Below are 17126 nucleotides of genomic sequence, written 5' to 3' on the forward strand. Positions count from 1 at the left end.
CATTTTGATCCAGTAGTTTGCAGTTTTTACATTAATGCTTGATACTCCACCCGAAATTGACCTCTCTTTTGGGATATTTTTTTTTTCTTTTGTCCGGAGCAGTGAGGCGGGCTTTTTTTAATTTATTTATTTTTATTCCTTGCCCTTGGTGTTAAACAGAACTTATATGTGTTAGGATAGGACTGTTTGAACGCAGTCATCATATATACGACAAACAGACTGGAATCAATGAAAATAACATGCGGGTTCAAATTACTTCATGAATAAATTAACATATATATAACAATCTTAGGGTTTGATTTCATACATTTAAACCATTACCTCGGAACATAGAATCCAAACCTCTTATCAGTTAACAAAGAGAATCAAAGAATGAGATATGGGAATTTAAGACCACTTCAAATTACTTCTTGAATAAATTAACATATATTATAACAATCTTAGGGTTTGATTTCATACATTTAAACCATTACCTCGGAACACAGAATCCAAACCTCTTTCAATTAATACAGAGAATCAAAGAATGAGATAAGGGAATTTAAGACCACTTCAAATTACTTCTTAAATAAATTAACATATATTATAACAATCTTAGGGTTTGATCTCATATATTTAAACCATGAACTCGGAACATAGAATCCAAACCTTTTTCAATTAATACAGAGAATCAAAGAATGAGATAAGGGAATTTAAGACTGCTTCAAATTACTTCATGAATAAATTAACATATATATAACAATCTTAGGGTTTGATTTCATACATTTAAACCATTACCTCGGAACATAGAATCCAAACCTCTTTCAATTAATACAGAGAATCAAAGAATGAGATAAGGGAATTTAAGACCACTTCAAATTACTTCTTGAATAAATTAACATATATTATAACAATCTTAGGGTTTGATCTCTTATTTACACCATGAACTTGGAACACAGAATCCAAACCTTTTTCAATTAATACAGAGAATCAGATATGAGATAAGGGAATTTAAGACCACTTCAAATTACTTCTTAAATAAATTAACATATATATAACAATCTTAGGGTTTGATTTCATACATTTAAACCATTACCTCGGAACATAGAATCCAAACCTCTTATCAGTTACCAAAGAGAATCAGAAATGAGATAAGGGAATTTAAGACTGCTTCAAATTACTTCATGAATAAATTAACATATATTATAACAGTCTAAGGCTTTGATCTCATATTTAAACCATTAACTCGGAACATAGAATCCAAACCTCTTATCAGTTAACAAAGAGAATCAAAGAATGAGATATGGGAATTTAAGACAGCTACAAATTACTTTATGAATAAATTAATATATACAACAATCTTAGGGTTCGATCTCATACATTTGAACCATGAACTCACAACATAGAATCCAAACCTCTTATCAGTTAATACAGAGAATCAGGAGTGAGATAAGGCGAGACATCACTTTTTAAATCAACACATAACAGTATTTGATCCTCTACTCAAATTATTACGTTAGCTGATATAAGGGATCGAAACCTTTGTATCAACTAACACAGAGGATTAAGACACTTCAAATCACTTCATGAATAAATTAACATGTATAACAATCTTAGGGTTAGATCTTGTATTCAAATCCTTAACTCAGAGACACAAGGAATCTGAACCCTTACCTTGGCTAACTTAGGGAATGAAATCACAAGTTTGACAGAATGAGATTTAACATACATATATATCGCATAAAAATATATATAATACGAACATTTAAATACTTGTATATATAGATGTTTATGATAAGGAGATAAAAAGAAGTGCTTGGCTTAGTGAGGAATAGATTATGAGGGGAAACTTGTAAAAATATATGTTTCTTTACGCACTTGTATTAATAGTTATGATAAGTTAGGAGACGAAATTATGTGCTTGGCTTAATGAGGAATAAATTATGAAGGGAGACTTGCAAAAATATATGTTTCTTCACGCACTAGTATTAATAGTTATGATACGCAAGGAGATGAAATTATGTGGTGGGCTTAGTGAGGAATAGATTAAGAAGGAAGAATGCATAAAAATATATAATACATTTGTTTACACACTTATAGATATTTACGAGGATAGACAGATTATTGAGGCATTCGAAAAAGAGGCATTAGGGACAGAGGCAAAAAGGAAAGTTTGGTTTAGTGGGCGCAACATCTGTGGTCATATGCCAGAGAGAGACAGAAGGGGAAGGAATTATAGGAGAAGGGAAAGTTTGGTTTAGTCGGCACAACATCTGTGGTCATATGCCGGAGAGAGACAGAAGGGGAAGGAATTATAGGAGAAGGGAAAGTTTTGTTTAGTCGGCACAACATCTGTGGTCATATGCCGGAGAGAGACAGAAGGGGAAGGAATTATAGGAGAAGGGAAAGTTTGGTTTAGTCGGCGCAACATCTGTGGTCATATGCCGGAGAGAGACAGAAGGGGAAGGAATTATAGGAGAAGGGAAAGTTTTGTTTAGTCGGCGCAACATCTGTGGTCATATGCTGGAGAGAGACAGAAGGGGAAGGAATTATAGGAGAAGGGAAAGTTTTGTTTAGTCGGCGCAACATCTGTGGTCATATGCCGGAGAGAGACAGAAGGGGAAGGAATTATAGGAGAAGGGAACAGACCCCAGGAGAAGGGACACAACCCCTGATTAATACCTGGTACCCATTCACTGCTGGGTGGACAGGGGCGTAGGGTATCGCAAAAGCCGGCCAAATTTTTCCACTCCGCCCAGGAATCGAACCTGGGCTCTCTCGGTTGTGACGCAAGTGTGCTAACCACTGCACCACGAAGCCCCCAAGCAACAGAGGCATTTTCTTAAGGTTGCCCTGGGAAAGTTATGGTACAAATCCCAGGAAGAACAAGATACAAGTTACAAGGGAAAAGGGACCTTGTGTTTGGAGTACCGAGAGTCACTTGTACCTTGTTCTTCATGTGTCGTCCCTGCCTTTCCGAGCTCAATGTCAAATGTCTCTGTCTCATATGTCGCTTCTCCAGACGCCTCAATTCTGTGCCGAGAATCACTCCGTCCCATAATACCGCACCTTTTAGTAAGACGTGTTAGTCGAGGTTCATCTTAAAGCTAATGGAATGTGGGTGAGAGAGAACAGACCAGAAAATACATGAGTCTAAAAATGTGCTATATAAAAGTTGTGTTTCTTGAAAATTCACAGTTTTAACAATTATGATGTACTCTCTCTCTCTCTCTCTCTCTCTCTGACCTACCCAACAATCATGCATTATAAAAAATTTGGGTTTCTTAAATATTCATAGTTTTAACAATTTTGAAGTACGTACACTCTCTCTCTCTCTCTCTCTCTCTCTCTCTCTCTCTCTCTCTCTCTCTCTCTCTCTCTCTCTCTGACCTACCCAACTATCATGCATTATAAAAAATTTGGGTTTCTTGAATATCCACAGTTTTAACAATTATGATGTACTCTCTCTCTCTCTCTCTCTCTCTCTCTCTCTCTCTCTCTCTCTCTCTCTCTCTCTCTCTCTCTGACCTACCCAACTATCATGCATTATAAAAAATTTGGGTTTCTTGAATATCCACAGTTTTAACAATTATGATGTACTCTCTCTCTCTCTCTCTCTCTCTCTCTCTCTCTCTCTCTCTCTGACCTACCCAACTATCATACATTATAAAAAATTTGGGTTTTTTGAATATCCACAGTTTTAACAATTATGAAGTACGTATACTCTCTCTCTCTCTCTCTCTCTCTCTCTCTGACCTACCCAACTATCATGCATTATAAAAAATTTGGGTTTTTTGAACAGTCACAGTTTTAACAATTATGAAGTATGTACTCTCTCTCTCTCTCTCTCTCTCTCTCTCTCTCTCTCTCTCTCTCTCTCTCTCTCTCTCTCTGACAAAACTGGATATGTTCTCTCTAATAATGTGGAGTTATACAAAAACAATAACACTCTCTCTATTGATGATGAAGCTAAAAAAATCAGTATGTTCTCTCTCTATGTGGAAATAACAACAGTGGTACAACATCACTTCCTTAACATCAGAGTAATAACACTTTCTCTACACTATTTTGCTTGGCTATGTTCTCTCTCTATGTGAAATAACAACAGCAATAACATGTTTTTCTGTAAGTTATTTTCTAGGACATGTTATCTCTCTCTATGTAGAAATAACAACAGTGGTATGATATAACTTTTTAACATCAGAGTAAATTAACACTTTCTCTACACTATTTTGCTTGGCTATGTTCTCTCTCTATGTGAAATAACAACAGCAATAACATGTTTTTCTTTGAGTTATTTTCTTGGACTTGTTATCTCAATATATATATATCACAATAACAATTTTCTATGTCACTTTGCTGGGTATGTTCACTCACTAAGCAGAATAACAGCGGTAGAAAATGGGAGCACTTTCTGTATATCTGTCTCACACCACTACAAGAAGCAATAGTATAAATAGATTAATAATAATAATAAACAGGTCATTACACTCTCTCCCCGCTCACCTCCAATACGACACTGAAGATTTTTAACTCTTAAGGGTTAAACATATCGGAACTTCACTTTGCCTGGTTGAAAAGCCTCTCATAGAAGTTGCTGGGATGATCAAGGACTGTTTTGTGACGCTGGTGATAGTGTTACACGGCTTATGACCTTTGAGCGTGAAAACCACCCATGAAAACACACTCAGTCGTAATGGGAGTCTGTTACGTTAAAGAGTACGACCATTAAGCCTCTCGTAGAAGTTGCTGGGATTATCAAGGACTGTTTTGTGACGCTGGTGATAGTGTTACACGGCTTATGACTCTTGAGCGTGAAAACACACTCAGTCGTAATGGGAGTCTGTTACGTTAAAGAGTACGACCATTAAGCCTCTCGTAGAAGTTGCTGGGATTTTTTCATGTTGCTAAGTGATAGTTTTACACGGCCTCCGACGCTTGAACGGAACACACACCCATGAAAACCCACTCAGCCATCTCTGCGGCCTTGGTAAACAGCCATAATAGGAGACAGATATGTTTAAAAATAGGACCCAAGACACAGGAACTCACAGTCACATTAATGCTTACATTACCCTAGTCTCCCCTCCTACAACCCTGGACATGGTGGCACGGTGGACCGAGGGAAACACACACACACACACACACCTGCCCTCTCAACCACAGCCATAGAATAGGAGAGTGAGCCGCCTAATAATACAACTTTTTACGTCACGGAAGAGATGTGAAAAAATTTGTGCGATGGAGAATGTCGAACTCTATAAGACGAGATATATTGACGTTATGAGACAGGACAGAGTGAGCTTGTTTAAAAAGACACAGAAAAAGAAAGGAGAGAAGAAAAAGATGACAGAGCAAAAGATGATGAAGACAAGCGAAGAAAAGATAAACATAAATAAAAGTTAAATAAAGAAAATACAGAAGAAAAAATGGAAAAAAATCACAAAAAGAAAGAAAGGAGACAAAAAAATAAGACAGGAAGAGAAGAAAGAAATAATGATAAAGACAAGCGAAGAAAATAAAAAATAAACATAAATAAAAGTGAAATAAATAAAGAAAATACAAAAGAAATAAACAAAAAAAATCAGTCAACAAGAAAATATTAAACCTAACAATACATGACTGAGTGAGTGAGTGACTGAGTGTGTGAGCGCAGGGCTGAGCGACTGACCGACTGACTGGCTAACCGGCTGACCACTCTCGGCAATGATGTGTTTCTGAGTGTGCGTAGCATTGGGGTGCCTCAGTAGGCTTGCAGCATGATGAGGGGAGCCAGCATGGACAGTCCCCCTATGATGTAACAGACCTCAGCGCCCAGCCACCAGAAGCCTGTAGGGGGAGGAGGCGATGAAAATGGGTCTGTGTTTTGCAGGGTAGACTAATGTAAAAAAGGGAAGGGTTAATGAAAATGGGTCTGTGTTTTGCAGGGTAGACTAATGTAAAAAAGGGAAGGGTTAATGAAAATGGGTCTGTGTTTTGCAGGGTAGACTAATGTAAAAAAGGGAAGGGTTAATGAAAATGGGTCAGTGTTTTGTAGGGTAGACTAATGTATAAAAGGGAAGGGTTAATGAAAATGGGTCTGTGTTTTGTAGGGTAGACTAATGTATAAAAGGGAAGGGTTAATGAAAATGGGTCTGTGTTTTGTAGGGTAGACTAATGTATAAAAGGGAAGGGTTAATGAAAATGGGTCTGTGTTTTGTAGGGTAGACTAATGTATAAAAGGGAAGGGTTAATGAAAATGGGTCTGTGTTTTGTAGGGTAGACTAATGTATAAAAAGGGAAGGGTTAATGAAAATGGGTCTGTGTTTTGCAGGGTAGACTAATGTATAAAAGGGAAGGGTTAATGAAAATGGGTCTGTGTTTTGCAGGGTAGACTAATGTATAAAAGGGAAGGGTTAATGAAAATGGGTCAGTGTTTTGCAGGGTAGACTAATGTAAAAAAGGGAAGGGTTAATGAAAATGGGTCTGTGTTTTGTAGGGTAGACTAATGTATAAAAATGGAAGGGTTAATGAAAATGGGTCTGTGTTTTGTAGGGTAGACTAATGTATAAAAGGGAAGGGTTAATGAAAATGGGTCTGTGTTTTGTAGGGTAGACTAATGTATAAAAATGGAAGGGTTAATGAAAATGGGTCTGTGTTTTGTAGGGTAGACTAATGTATAAAAGGGAAGGGTTAATGAAAATGGGTCTGTGTTTTGCAGGGTAGACTAATGTAAAAAAAAGGGGAAGGGTTAATGAAAATGGGTCTGTGTTTTGTAGGGTAGACTAATGTAAAAAAAAAGGGAAGGGTTAATGAAAATGGGTCTGTGTTTTGCAGGGTAGACTAATGTAAAAAAGGGAAGGGTTAATGAAAATGGGTCTGTGTTTTGCAGGGTAGACTAATGTATAAAAGGGAAGGGTTAATGAAAATGGGTCTGTGTTTTGCAGGGTAGACTAATGTATAAAAGGGAAGGGTTAATGAAAATGGGTCTGTGTTTTGTAGGGTAGACTAATGTAAAAAAGGGAAGGGTTAATGAAAATGGGTCTGTGTTTTGTAGGGTAGACTAATGTAAAAAAGGGAAGGGTTAATGAAAATGGGTCTGTGTTTTGCAGGGTAGACTAATGTATAAAAAGGGAAGGGTTAATGAAAATGGGTCTGTGTTTTGCAGGGTAGACTAATGTATAAAAGGAAGGTTAATGAAAATGGGTCTGTGTTTTGCAGGGTAGACTAATGTATAAAAGGGAAGGGTTAATGAAAATGGGTCTGTGTTTTGTAGGGTAGACTAGTGTATAAAGGGGAAGGGTTAATGAAAATGGGTCTGTGTTTTGTAGGGTAGACTAATGTATAAAAGGGAAGGGTTAATGAAAATGGGTCTGTGTTTTGCAGGGTAGACTAATGTATAAAAGGGAAGGGTTAATGAAAATGGGTCTGTGTTTTGTAGGGTAGACTAATGTATAAAAGGGAAGGGTTAATGAAAATGGGTCTGTGTTTTGTAGCTTTGTATAAAAGGGAAGGGTTAATGAAAATGGGTCTGTGTTTTGTAGGGTAGACTTTGTATAAAAGGGAAGGGTTAATGAAAATGGGTCTGTGTTTTGTAGGGTAGACTAATGTAAAAAAGGGAAGGGTTAATGAAAATGGGTCTGTGTTTTGTAGGGTAGACTAATGTAAAAAAGGGAAGGGTTAATGAAAATGGGTCTGTGTTTTGTAGGTAGACTAATGTATAAAAGGAAGGTTAATGAAAATGGGTCTGTGTTTTGTAGGGTAGACTAATGTAAAAAAGGGAAGGGTTAATGAAAATGGGTCTGTGTTTTGCAGGGTAGACTAATGTAAAAAAGGGAAGGGTTAATGAAAATGGGTCTGTGTTTTGCAGGGTAGACTAATGTATAGAAGAGAAGGGTTAATGAAAATGGGTCTGTGTTTTGTAGGGTAGACTAATGTAAAAAAGGGAAGGGTTAATGAAAATGGGTCTGTGTTTTGTAGGGTAGACTAATGTAAAAAAAAAATGAGCTAAACTAAACTAATGCAAAAATACAAAAGAAAAAATAAAGAAATTGGATCGTTATGTGTTATTTGGATGAAAAACTAATAAAAAGATAAAGAAAGACCCCAAACAAAACTGCTCTAAAAAAAAAAAAATAAATAAATAAAGAAAACTCTCACAAAACACCTCAGCCACCTACCTATGGACGTCACGATGGGCCCGAACGCCCTGGCCAGTGCCCCGAGTGACCGCCAGATGCCCAGCAGTGTGCCCTTGTGTGAGGCGGCGCCGTGGATTGAGGCCATCGCGGTGAGGCAAGGAACCATGAGGGAGGAGCCTGTGGGGGTAGGAGGAGGAGGAGGAGGAGGAGGAAGAGGAGTTAGATATGTCTGAGAGAGATGTGTGTGTGTGTGTGTGTGTGTGTGTGTTATTCTTTTCTTCTTCTTCTCCTGTTTCTTATTTTTTTTCTTCTATGGCTGTGTGTGTGTGTGTGTGTGTGTATATGTTTTAATTTTAAGGCACCCCCCCCCCCCCCCCCCCCCTCACAGACTCACACGCTGTCGTCACTCACCAATGGCGTAGAGTGTGAGGCCAAAGTACAGCCCGATGTTGGTCTCGCTCGCCCCTATGAGGATGAAGGCCGGCACCATCATCATCAGACCCTGCGGAGGACACGGGAATGATTAGAAGCTATCACTGACGACAATGGGTTAAATTTATTCAACCAAAAACACGCGCACACACACACACACACACCTCTCCCCAAATTCATAAAACAAACATCCCTTCAATATTAAATAAAAACATACAATTTTCTTTACTTATACGACAAATAAACATCAAAACACACACACACACACACACGTACACAAACACACACAAAACACCTCTTCCTCAACGTACCCTATTAGCCATGGTCTTCTCTGAGCCCGAGCGGAGGGAGCGCATGAAACCGCCCTGTGTGACCGCCATGACCAGGCCCAGGAAGGAGAACATGCGACCCTGCGCCAAGGAGTCGTAGCTGTGCTTATGGTGCGTCACGAAGGTCAGCGTAAACTCCAGACCAGAATAGAGGAACAGGTACAGAAAGTAGACCCGCCCGAGCTGTACCAATTTAGACCGCTCTGTTGTACGAGGGAAAGAGAAAAAGAGGTGTAATTAAGGTATGTAACGATAGGGTTTAATTAAGTATATGAGTGTTTTTTTAATGTTTATGGTATATATGCCTTGTCAAACTATCACTAGACTCATAAAACTATCCATGGACACACTAACACAGCCTCTACTAAAGCCTTGTCAAACTATCACCAGGCTCATAACACTACCCATGGACACACTAACACAACCTCCACCAAAGCCTTGTCAAACTATCACCAGGCTCATAACACTACCCATGGACATACTAACATAACGCTTGTCAAACTATCACCAACCCATGGACATACTAACACAACCTCCACCAAAGCCTTGTCACACTATCACCAGGCTCATAACACTACCCATGGACATACTAACACAGCCTCTACTAAAGCCTTGTCAAACTATCACCAGGCTCATAACACTACCCATGGACATACTAACACAACCTCCACCAAAGCCTTGTCAAACTATCACCAGGCTCATAACACTACCCATGGACACACTAACACAGCCTCCACCAAAGCCTTGTCACACTATCACCAGGCTCATAACACTACCCAAGGACACACTAACACAACCTCCACCAAAGCCTTGTCAAACTATCACCAGGCTCATAACACTACCCATGGACACACTAACACAACCTCTACCAAAGCCTTGTCAAACTATCACCAGGCTCATAACACTACCCATGGACATACTAACACAGCCTCTACCAAAGCCTTGTCAAACTATCACCAGGCTCATAACACTACCCATGGACATACTAACACAACCTCCATGATAGCCTTATAAAATATAGTTGTTTAAGCTCTGAAATGCTACAGAATATGGACTTAGGAATGTACCAAAAAATATATATGGAAAGAAATGAAAGCAATGAATATGAAGGACACACACACACACACACACACACACCAGCAAGACACACCATTTGATTGAGTTAGTTGATTCAAATTGTCGTAGAGAGAAAAAAAGCAATTAAAACAAGGAAAAACACACACACACACACACACACACAAACACACAATTTTTTTTTTTCATCACAGGAGAGAGACACATATTTTAATTACGAGACACAAAAAATATATATGGAAAGAAATGAAAGCAATGAATATGAAGGACACACACAAACACACACACACACACACACACACACAGGTTAGGGCGCGACACACACCTTCCTTGCTGAGCCCCTTGACCGAGCTGAAGGAGAAGAGAGCCCTGGGGTTGATAAGCTCCCACGCCTCGGACAGACTGGCGCCAATGCTCCGCCGACGCTTGTTCTGGGACGGACGGGGGAACGGAACATTACACACGGACACACACACGCACAAACGGAACGCACGATAAATGATGACGTTTGATAATGCAGAAAGGGAAGAAAAGGAGGATAGGATAAGGTACAAGATGAAAAGGGACATAGATAGGGATGCCGTAAGATAGGGATGCCGTAAGATAGGGATGCCGTAAGATAGGGATGCCGTAAGATAGGGACGCCGTAAGACAGGGATGCCGTAAGATAGGGATGCCGTAAGATAGGGATGCCGTAAGACAGGGATGCCGTAAGATAGGGATGCCGTAAGATAGGGACGCCGTAAGATAGGGACGCCGTAAGACAGGGATGCCGTAAGATAGGGATGCCGTAAGATAAGGATGCCGTAAGATACCGTAAGATAGAGATGCTGTAAGATAGGGATGCCGTAAGATAGGGATGACATAAGACAGGGATGCCGTAAGATACCGTAAGATAGAGATGCTGTAAGATAGGGATGCCGTAAGATAGGGATGCCGTAAGATAAGGATGCCGTAAGATACCATAAGATAGAGATGCTGTAAGATAGGGATGCTGTAAGATAGGGATGCCGTAAGATAGGGATGCCGTAAGATAGGGATGCCGTAAGATAGGGATGCCGTAAGATACCGTAAGATAGAGATGCTGTAAGATAGGGATGCCGTAAGATAGGGATGCCGTAAGATACCGTAAGATAGAGATGCTGTAAGATAGGGATACCGTAAGATAGGGATGCCGTAAGATAGGGATGCCGTAAGATAGGGATGCCGTAAGATAGGGACGCCGTAAGATAGGGACGCCGTAAGATAGGGATGCCGTAAGATAGGGATGCCGTAAGATAGGGATGCCGTAAGATAAGGATGCCGTAAGATAAGGATGCCGTAAGATACCGTAAGATAGAGAGGAATAAGCAAGGACGACTCACCCCTTGAACGCTATCCTGAAGACGACGTAAGATAGACATGTAAGATAGAGAGATGACATGAAGAAAGTACAGGAACAGGAGGAAAATAAGATAATAAGATAATAATAAGATTGAGGGGATAGGAGGAGGATTAGACATACCAGTAATTATCGCGTATGAGGGAATAGAACGGGATTGAAAGATTGAAAGTGGAGATAGTAAATAGATTGAGGGGATTGAGAGTCATAATTATTAGTATTCATAAGTGAGAGAGAGAGAGAGAGAGAGAGAGAGAGAGAGAGAGAGAGAGAGAGAGAGAGAGATACATAGAAGAATAAAGAATAATAATAAGAAGAACAAAAAGAACAGGAAGAAGAAATTAAAGAAGAAAAATGAAGAAGAGGAAGAGGAAAATGAGGAAAAAAAACAGTAATAAAACAAAAAGAAGAAGAAGAAGAAGAAGAAGAAGAAGAAGAAGAAGAAGATAAAGAAGACTGAAAAAAAGGAAAAAAAAAGGAAGAGGAAAAAGAAGAAAAAAAACCCAGCAATAAAACAACAAAAAAAAAAAAAAACAAGAATCGCAAAAGTTGAAGAAGAAAAAAAGAAAATTGGCAGTAGAAACAAACAAACAAACAAACAAACAAAAAATCAACATTAACTCCACCACCACCACCACCACCAACAACAACAACAACAACAACACCCACCAGCGGCAGCGTTTCCCTGAAGAAGGCAGCGAAGAAGGCGATATTGGCGAGGGCGAGGGCGAGGGCGTAGAGGGCGGAGGCGGCGAACCACCCAGAGCTGCCCCACTTGGAGAACGCAGCGCCCACCGTCGGCCCAATGGTGAACCCTATGCTGAACGCCACTCCTATCAGGGCCTGCGGAGGGGGCGGAAGGGAGAGTGAAGGAAGGGAGAGGAAGATAGGAGTAGGATATGCAGGAGGAGGAGGAGAGGAGTTGAGTGAGTGAGGAGGAGGAGGAGGAGGAAAGGGAGAGGATTATTGAGGGTTTAGGGAAAGGGAGAGAAAGGGAGAGGAAGGAAGAGGGAGATAGGATTAGGATATGGAGGAGGAGGAGGAGGAAGAGTTGTGAGTGAGTGAGAGAGGAGGAGGAAAAGGAGAGGATAATTGAGGGTTTAGGGAGAGGGAGAGAAAGGGAGAGGAAGGAAGAGGGAGATAGGAGTAGGATATGGAGGAGGAGGAGGAGGAGGAAGAGTTGTGAGTGAGTGAGAGGAGGGGGAGGAAATGGAGAGGGAAGGAAGGGAGAGGGAGGGAATGGAGAGGGAGAGAGAAGGGAGAGAGGGGAGGAATTGGAAGGAGAGAGAGGAGGGAGAGAATTATTGAGGGGTATAGGGAGAGGGAAGGGAAGGGAGAAAGGGAGAGAAAGGGAGGGAAAGAGACACACAAACGCAGATTAAAAAAAAAAAAAAGCAGGCTCGAATCAAAACACTGCTACCCCAAACAGACATATGAACAAACAAACACACTAATAAAAAATAAAAAATAAATAAATAAATAAATAAAATGCAGACTAGAACCACACACAAATACACTAACAAAAAAACACACACAAAAAAACACGCCACTACCCCAAACACACACACGAACACACAAACGCACTAATAAAAAAAATAATAAAAAAATGAAATTAAAAAACGCATACTAGAACCACACACAAAAAAAAACACCCCACTACCCCAAACAGACACACGAACACACAAACACCTCCTCACCATGCCCCGGGCCCTGGTGCGCTCATCCGACACGTCCGTCATGATGGAGTACGCCAGGGAGACGTTCCCCTTCGCCGCGCCGCCGATGATCCGCGCCAGAACGAAGAGTGCGAAGTTGCTAGCGGCCGCCCAGAGCCCGTAGGAGGCTGCCACACCCACCTATAGGGTTGACGAAGGGGGGGGGAGGAGGGGGTAATTCACTGTGCTCTGATTACGTGCTGGACTTGTTAAACTGTGTGTGTGTGTGTGCGTGCGGGAGGAGTCGAGAGGGAAAAAGGGAAAGATTGAGGCTATGAATGAAGGAAAATATAGATGTGTAAGGAGTGTGTGTGTGTGTGTGTGTGTGTGTGTGTCTGTGTGTGTGTGTATAAATGGATATATACACACACACAAACACACACAGAAATATATATACATGCCAAATGAGCATCTATAACAAAAATTACATAGCAGAAACATTATAAAAAAACACATAACACACTAAACATTAATACACAATCCATCAGTAATTCAAATGAGCGTCTAAAACAATAAAGAAACATAACATCAACAACACACACACACACACACACGCACTTACCAGGGTGATGAGGAAAATGGGCTTCCTGCCGTAGACGTCCGAGAGAGCGCCAGTGAGCGGGGAGAAGAGGAACTGTAGCAGCGAGAACAGGGAGCCCAAGAGACCTGTAAGTATTAGGGTATTGGTATCAGGTGCAAAGTATCGGTATCGGACAGTGAGATATCGGTATTAGGTGATCTGATATTTTCTTTTATGGTGAACTTATCTATTATGGTATTGGCAGCCCCCTAATGAAAAGAAATTGAAAAGGATGGGATGCTTGGAGATAAAAAAAAATTAGACTTCACACTTTCCCAAATGACTTTTTTTTCTTATATATTTTCTTTTATGGTAAACTTATCTATTATGGTATTGGCAGACCCTAATGAAAAGAAATTGAAAAGGATGGGATGCTTGGAGATAAAAAAAATTAGACTTCACACTTTCCCATATGACTTTTTTTCTTATATATTTTTTTTTATGGTAAACTTATCTATTATGGTATTGGCAGACCCTAATGAAAAGAAATTGGGAAAGATGAAATGCTTGGATGTAAGGAAATTTCTCCCAACCCTGTGACTTCATACTTTCCCATACGACTTTTTTTAATATTTTCTCTTATGGTAAACTTATCTAAGAGAGAGAGAGAGAGAGAGAGAGAGAGAGAGAGAGAGAGAGAGAGAGAGTCTCCCTTTTCCACATAATAATATAAATAACAAAGTAAATGAATAATACAATATGATAATAATAATAAAATGAAATCAAAATAAAAAGTAAATAAGATAAAAATAATAAAATATGAACTAAAAATTTTAAATAAGTGCCCCTTGAACCCCATAGCCACACACACCTCCGAACAGAATACATATAAAAACACTAGGCAAAAAAAAAAAGGAAAAAAACACGACCTTTTCTAATTATTCTTTTCTCTGATTGAAGAGCGAAAACAGGAAATGAAAATAAAAACAATCCTCAAATTACACTCGTCTCTACTCTATTCAGGAGCGGTAAGTAGTGGGCCTTTTTTTTAATTATTGCTTTCTTTTTTTTATGCCCTTGAACAGTCTCCTCAGCTGTAAAAAAAAAGAAAAACAAATATATCACAGTGCCCCCTAAAACCCAAGGCAACACACACACCTCCGAACAGGACCGAGTGGAACCTTGCGGGCACTCCAATGAGGTGCTGGAAGGAGGTGACGGAGGCGAGGAGGGAGGCGTAGAGGCCGCTGGAGTCGTTCTGGTGGTAGTATTCGAGCAGCGCGGGGAACAGCGGCAGCACCACCGTGAAGCCCAGCAGGTCCAGGATCAGGCTGCCGAAGACCACCTTGCGGGTCCGTGCGTTCTCCTGGGGTGCGGAGGGGCCGAGGGTAATGGGGGGTGGGGGTGGGGAGATTAGATTTATTATGCAGTTGATTTTTGTTTTATTTGTTAGTTTACTTTTTGTTTATTTTTATCAAACGGTTCACATATTTTTTCCTAATTTCTGGGTAATTCTTTTTTTTTTAATTTCTATTCATATTTTTCCTATGGTTAATTTGATTACATTACCAATTCAGAGAGAGAGAGAGAGAGAGAGAGAGACATTACCCCCTATAGCTGACCTTTTCCTTGGGGTCGCTTCCTCCTCCATTCTGTGTTGCGCTGGTCCCATTGGTGCTGCTGTCATCACTACTGCCAGCAGGGCCGAGCTTGGTGCCGGATCGTAGCGTAGCCATGGCTCTGGGGGGGGGGAGGGGAAGGAGTATGAGGTTATGGTATTTATAGTTAGGTTTCATTTAGTTCGTCAATAGATGGTTGCTTAGGTTAGGTTAGAGTTCAGCTAGGATTACTTTCTTGTGTTAGGTTACCCTGGTAGCTGCGACGGGCCAAATTTGTGGCTTTACCGTGTAGCAGTGACGGGCCAAATTTGTGGCTTTACCGTGTAGCAGCGATGGGCCAAATTTGTGGCTTTACCGTGTAGCAGCGATGGGCCAAATTTGTGGCTTTACCGTGTAGCAGTGACGGGCCAAATTTGTGCCATGATATAAACCCCCCAAAAAATAGATGATACATAATCTGATCATAAATGCTTTGATATATATTATGAAATGGTTTGTGTGAGGGGTGATTTTTTTTTCATTTTTCTTGCTGAGAGGGACCATTAAGAAACATGATCCCCGCTGCTACCAGGTTAAAGCTCAATCTAACACTAACTTGTCTCTTCACACTCCCTTATCACTCCACTGCTAGTGTTTGTGACGGAGATGAGCACTGAGGCCGTGTGCAGCTTGAGCGCATGCCCCTGACCTTACCTCCCACAAGTTCATTTCTGGTAAATTTTGATGATTATAATTGATCTGCCAACTTTTGCCTGCGCAGAAACAATGACTAAATCACAAGTATTTCTCATAAATAATAAAACTCGACAGATCTAACCAGACCTAACATTCTCTCCTAATGGGAAATAGTTATAAGGATGAATACTACAATATGATGGTAGATAAAAAAAACAGTATCTTACTCTGCGGTGTGACGGGTGTTAAACTAGATAAATATACCACACACACACACACACACACACACACTATACACACACACACACACACACACACACACACACACACACACACACACACACACACACACCCTTACACACACACACACATACACTATATAAACGTACACACAACACCTACACAAGCCAATAAAACACCCATAACACAATTAAAACACACCCAACACTTAAAAAAACACCCCCAAAACACATCAAGCAACACACAAACACATACACGAACACACCCACACACCCTTCCAGTGACCCACCTCCGGAAATAACTGGTTCACGCTTCATTTCCGGACATTTAATCATTATCCCCCGCCATTTTTCCCTCTCTTGAGCCTTTTTCTCACCTTTTAGCCTTGGAGGAACGTGGAGGAAAGACTGGAGAGAGGAGGAAAGTGGAGGAAAGCCGTGGAGAGAAGGAAACAGCTGGGCCTCACCTTTTGTTTACTTGCACACCTGTTTGTTTACGTCTCATTAATTAACATAGAAAACGGGTGACAGGTATTCATTTTGGCCTTATTTGTGGATATATTACGTCATTTTCGCTCTATTTTCTGTATTTCCGTCAATATTCTTCGTTTTTTTCTCTTCATCTTCCTTTTTTTGTGTGGTATAGAAAATGGGATGAGTTTTTTTTCCTTATTTGTGGTTTAATCAGTCAAATTCTCTCTATTTTCTGTATTTCCGTCAATATTCTTCGTTTTTTCTCTTCATCTTCTTTATTTGTGGTTATATTGCGTCATTTTTTATCTATTTTCTGTATTTTTATCATTTTTCTTCGTTTTTTGTCTCCATCTTTCCTTTTTGTGGTAGAGAAAGTGTGTGTGTGAAACAGGTATATATTAATTAGTGTTTTTTTATTCTTTATTTGTGGTTATATTGCGTCATTTTTTATCTATTTTCTGTATTTTCATCATTTTTCTTCGTTTTTTGTCTCCATCTTTCCTTTTTGTGGTATAGAAAAGGTGTGTGTGTGACAGGTATATATTAATTAGTGTTTTTTTTTATCTTATTTG

The 17126-nt window shown here is 40.0% G+C and overlaps 1 protein-coding gene and 1 long non-coding RNA gene across 12 annotated transcripts; both read right to left on the reverse strand.

Moving 5' to 3' along the window:
* Positions 1–242: 242 nt before the first annotated feature.
* Positions 243–16602, reverse strand: LOC126984446 (major facilitator superfamily domain-containing protein 10-like). Of its 9 annotated transcripts, none has more exons than XM_050838137.1 (13): positions 16458–16602; positions 15170–15287; positions 14706–14913; positions 13590–13693; positions 13010–13168; positions 11982–12155; positions 10257–10362; positions 8840–9060; positions 8508–8598; positions 8136–8273; positions 4932–5805; positions 3733–4801; positions 243–3622 (listed from the first exon to the last, which is right to left on the reverse strand). In XM_050838137.1, the coding sequence occupies exons 2-11, from the start codon at positions 15281–15283 to the stop codon at positions 5720–5722; spliced, it is 1401 nt and encodes a 466-aa protein (XP_050694094.1). In that variant the 5' UTR covers positions 15284–15287; positions 16458–16602; the 3' UTR covers positions 243–3622; positions 3733–4801; positions 4932–5719. The 9 variants fall into 9 exon arrangements, with proteins under 9 accessions (XP_050694094.1, XP_050694093.1, XP_050694091.1 ...); XM_050838136.1 differs by having other exon boundaries at positions 243–3222; positions 16548–16600; XM_050838134.1 differs by having other exon boundaries at positions 243–3366; positions 16548–16600.
* On the reverse strand, positions 9197–9973 carry LOC126984451 (uncharacterized). 3 transcript variants are annotated; one of them, XR_007736746.1, is made up of 3 exons: positions 9523–9972; positions 9391–9456; positions 9197–9282 (listed from the first exon to the last, which is right to left on the reverse strand). It is a non-coding gene; the product is annotated as an uncharacterized LOC126984451 (long non-coding RNA). The 3 variants fall into 3 exon arrangements; XR_007736745.1 differs by having other exon boundaries at positions 9225–9257; positions 9366–9456; positions 9523–9973; XR_007736744.1 differs by having other exon boundaries at positions 9225–9323; positions 9366–9456; positions 9523–9875.
* Positions 16603–17126: the final 524 nt, after the last annotated feature.

Source organism: Eriocheir sinensis, chromosome 57 (genome assembly GCF_024679095.1).
Source record: "Eriocheir sinensis breed Jianghai 21 chromosome 57, ASM2467909v1, whole genome shotgun sequence".
In the NCBI taxonomy this organism is placed as follows: domain Eukaryota; kingdom Metazoa; phylum Arthropoda; class Malacostraca; order Decapoda; family Varunidae; genus Eriocheir; species Eriocheir sinensis.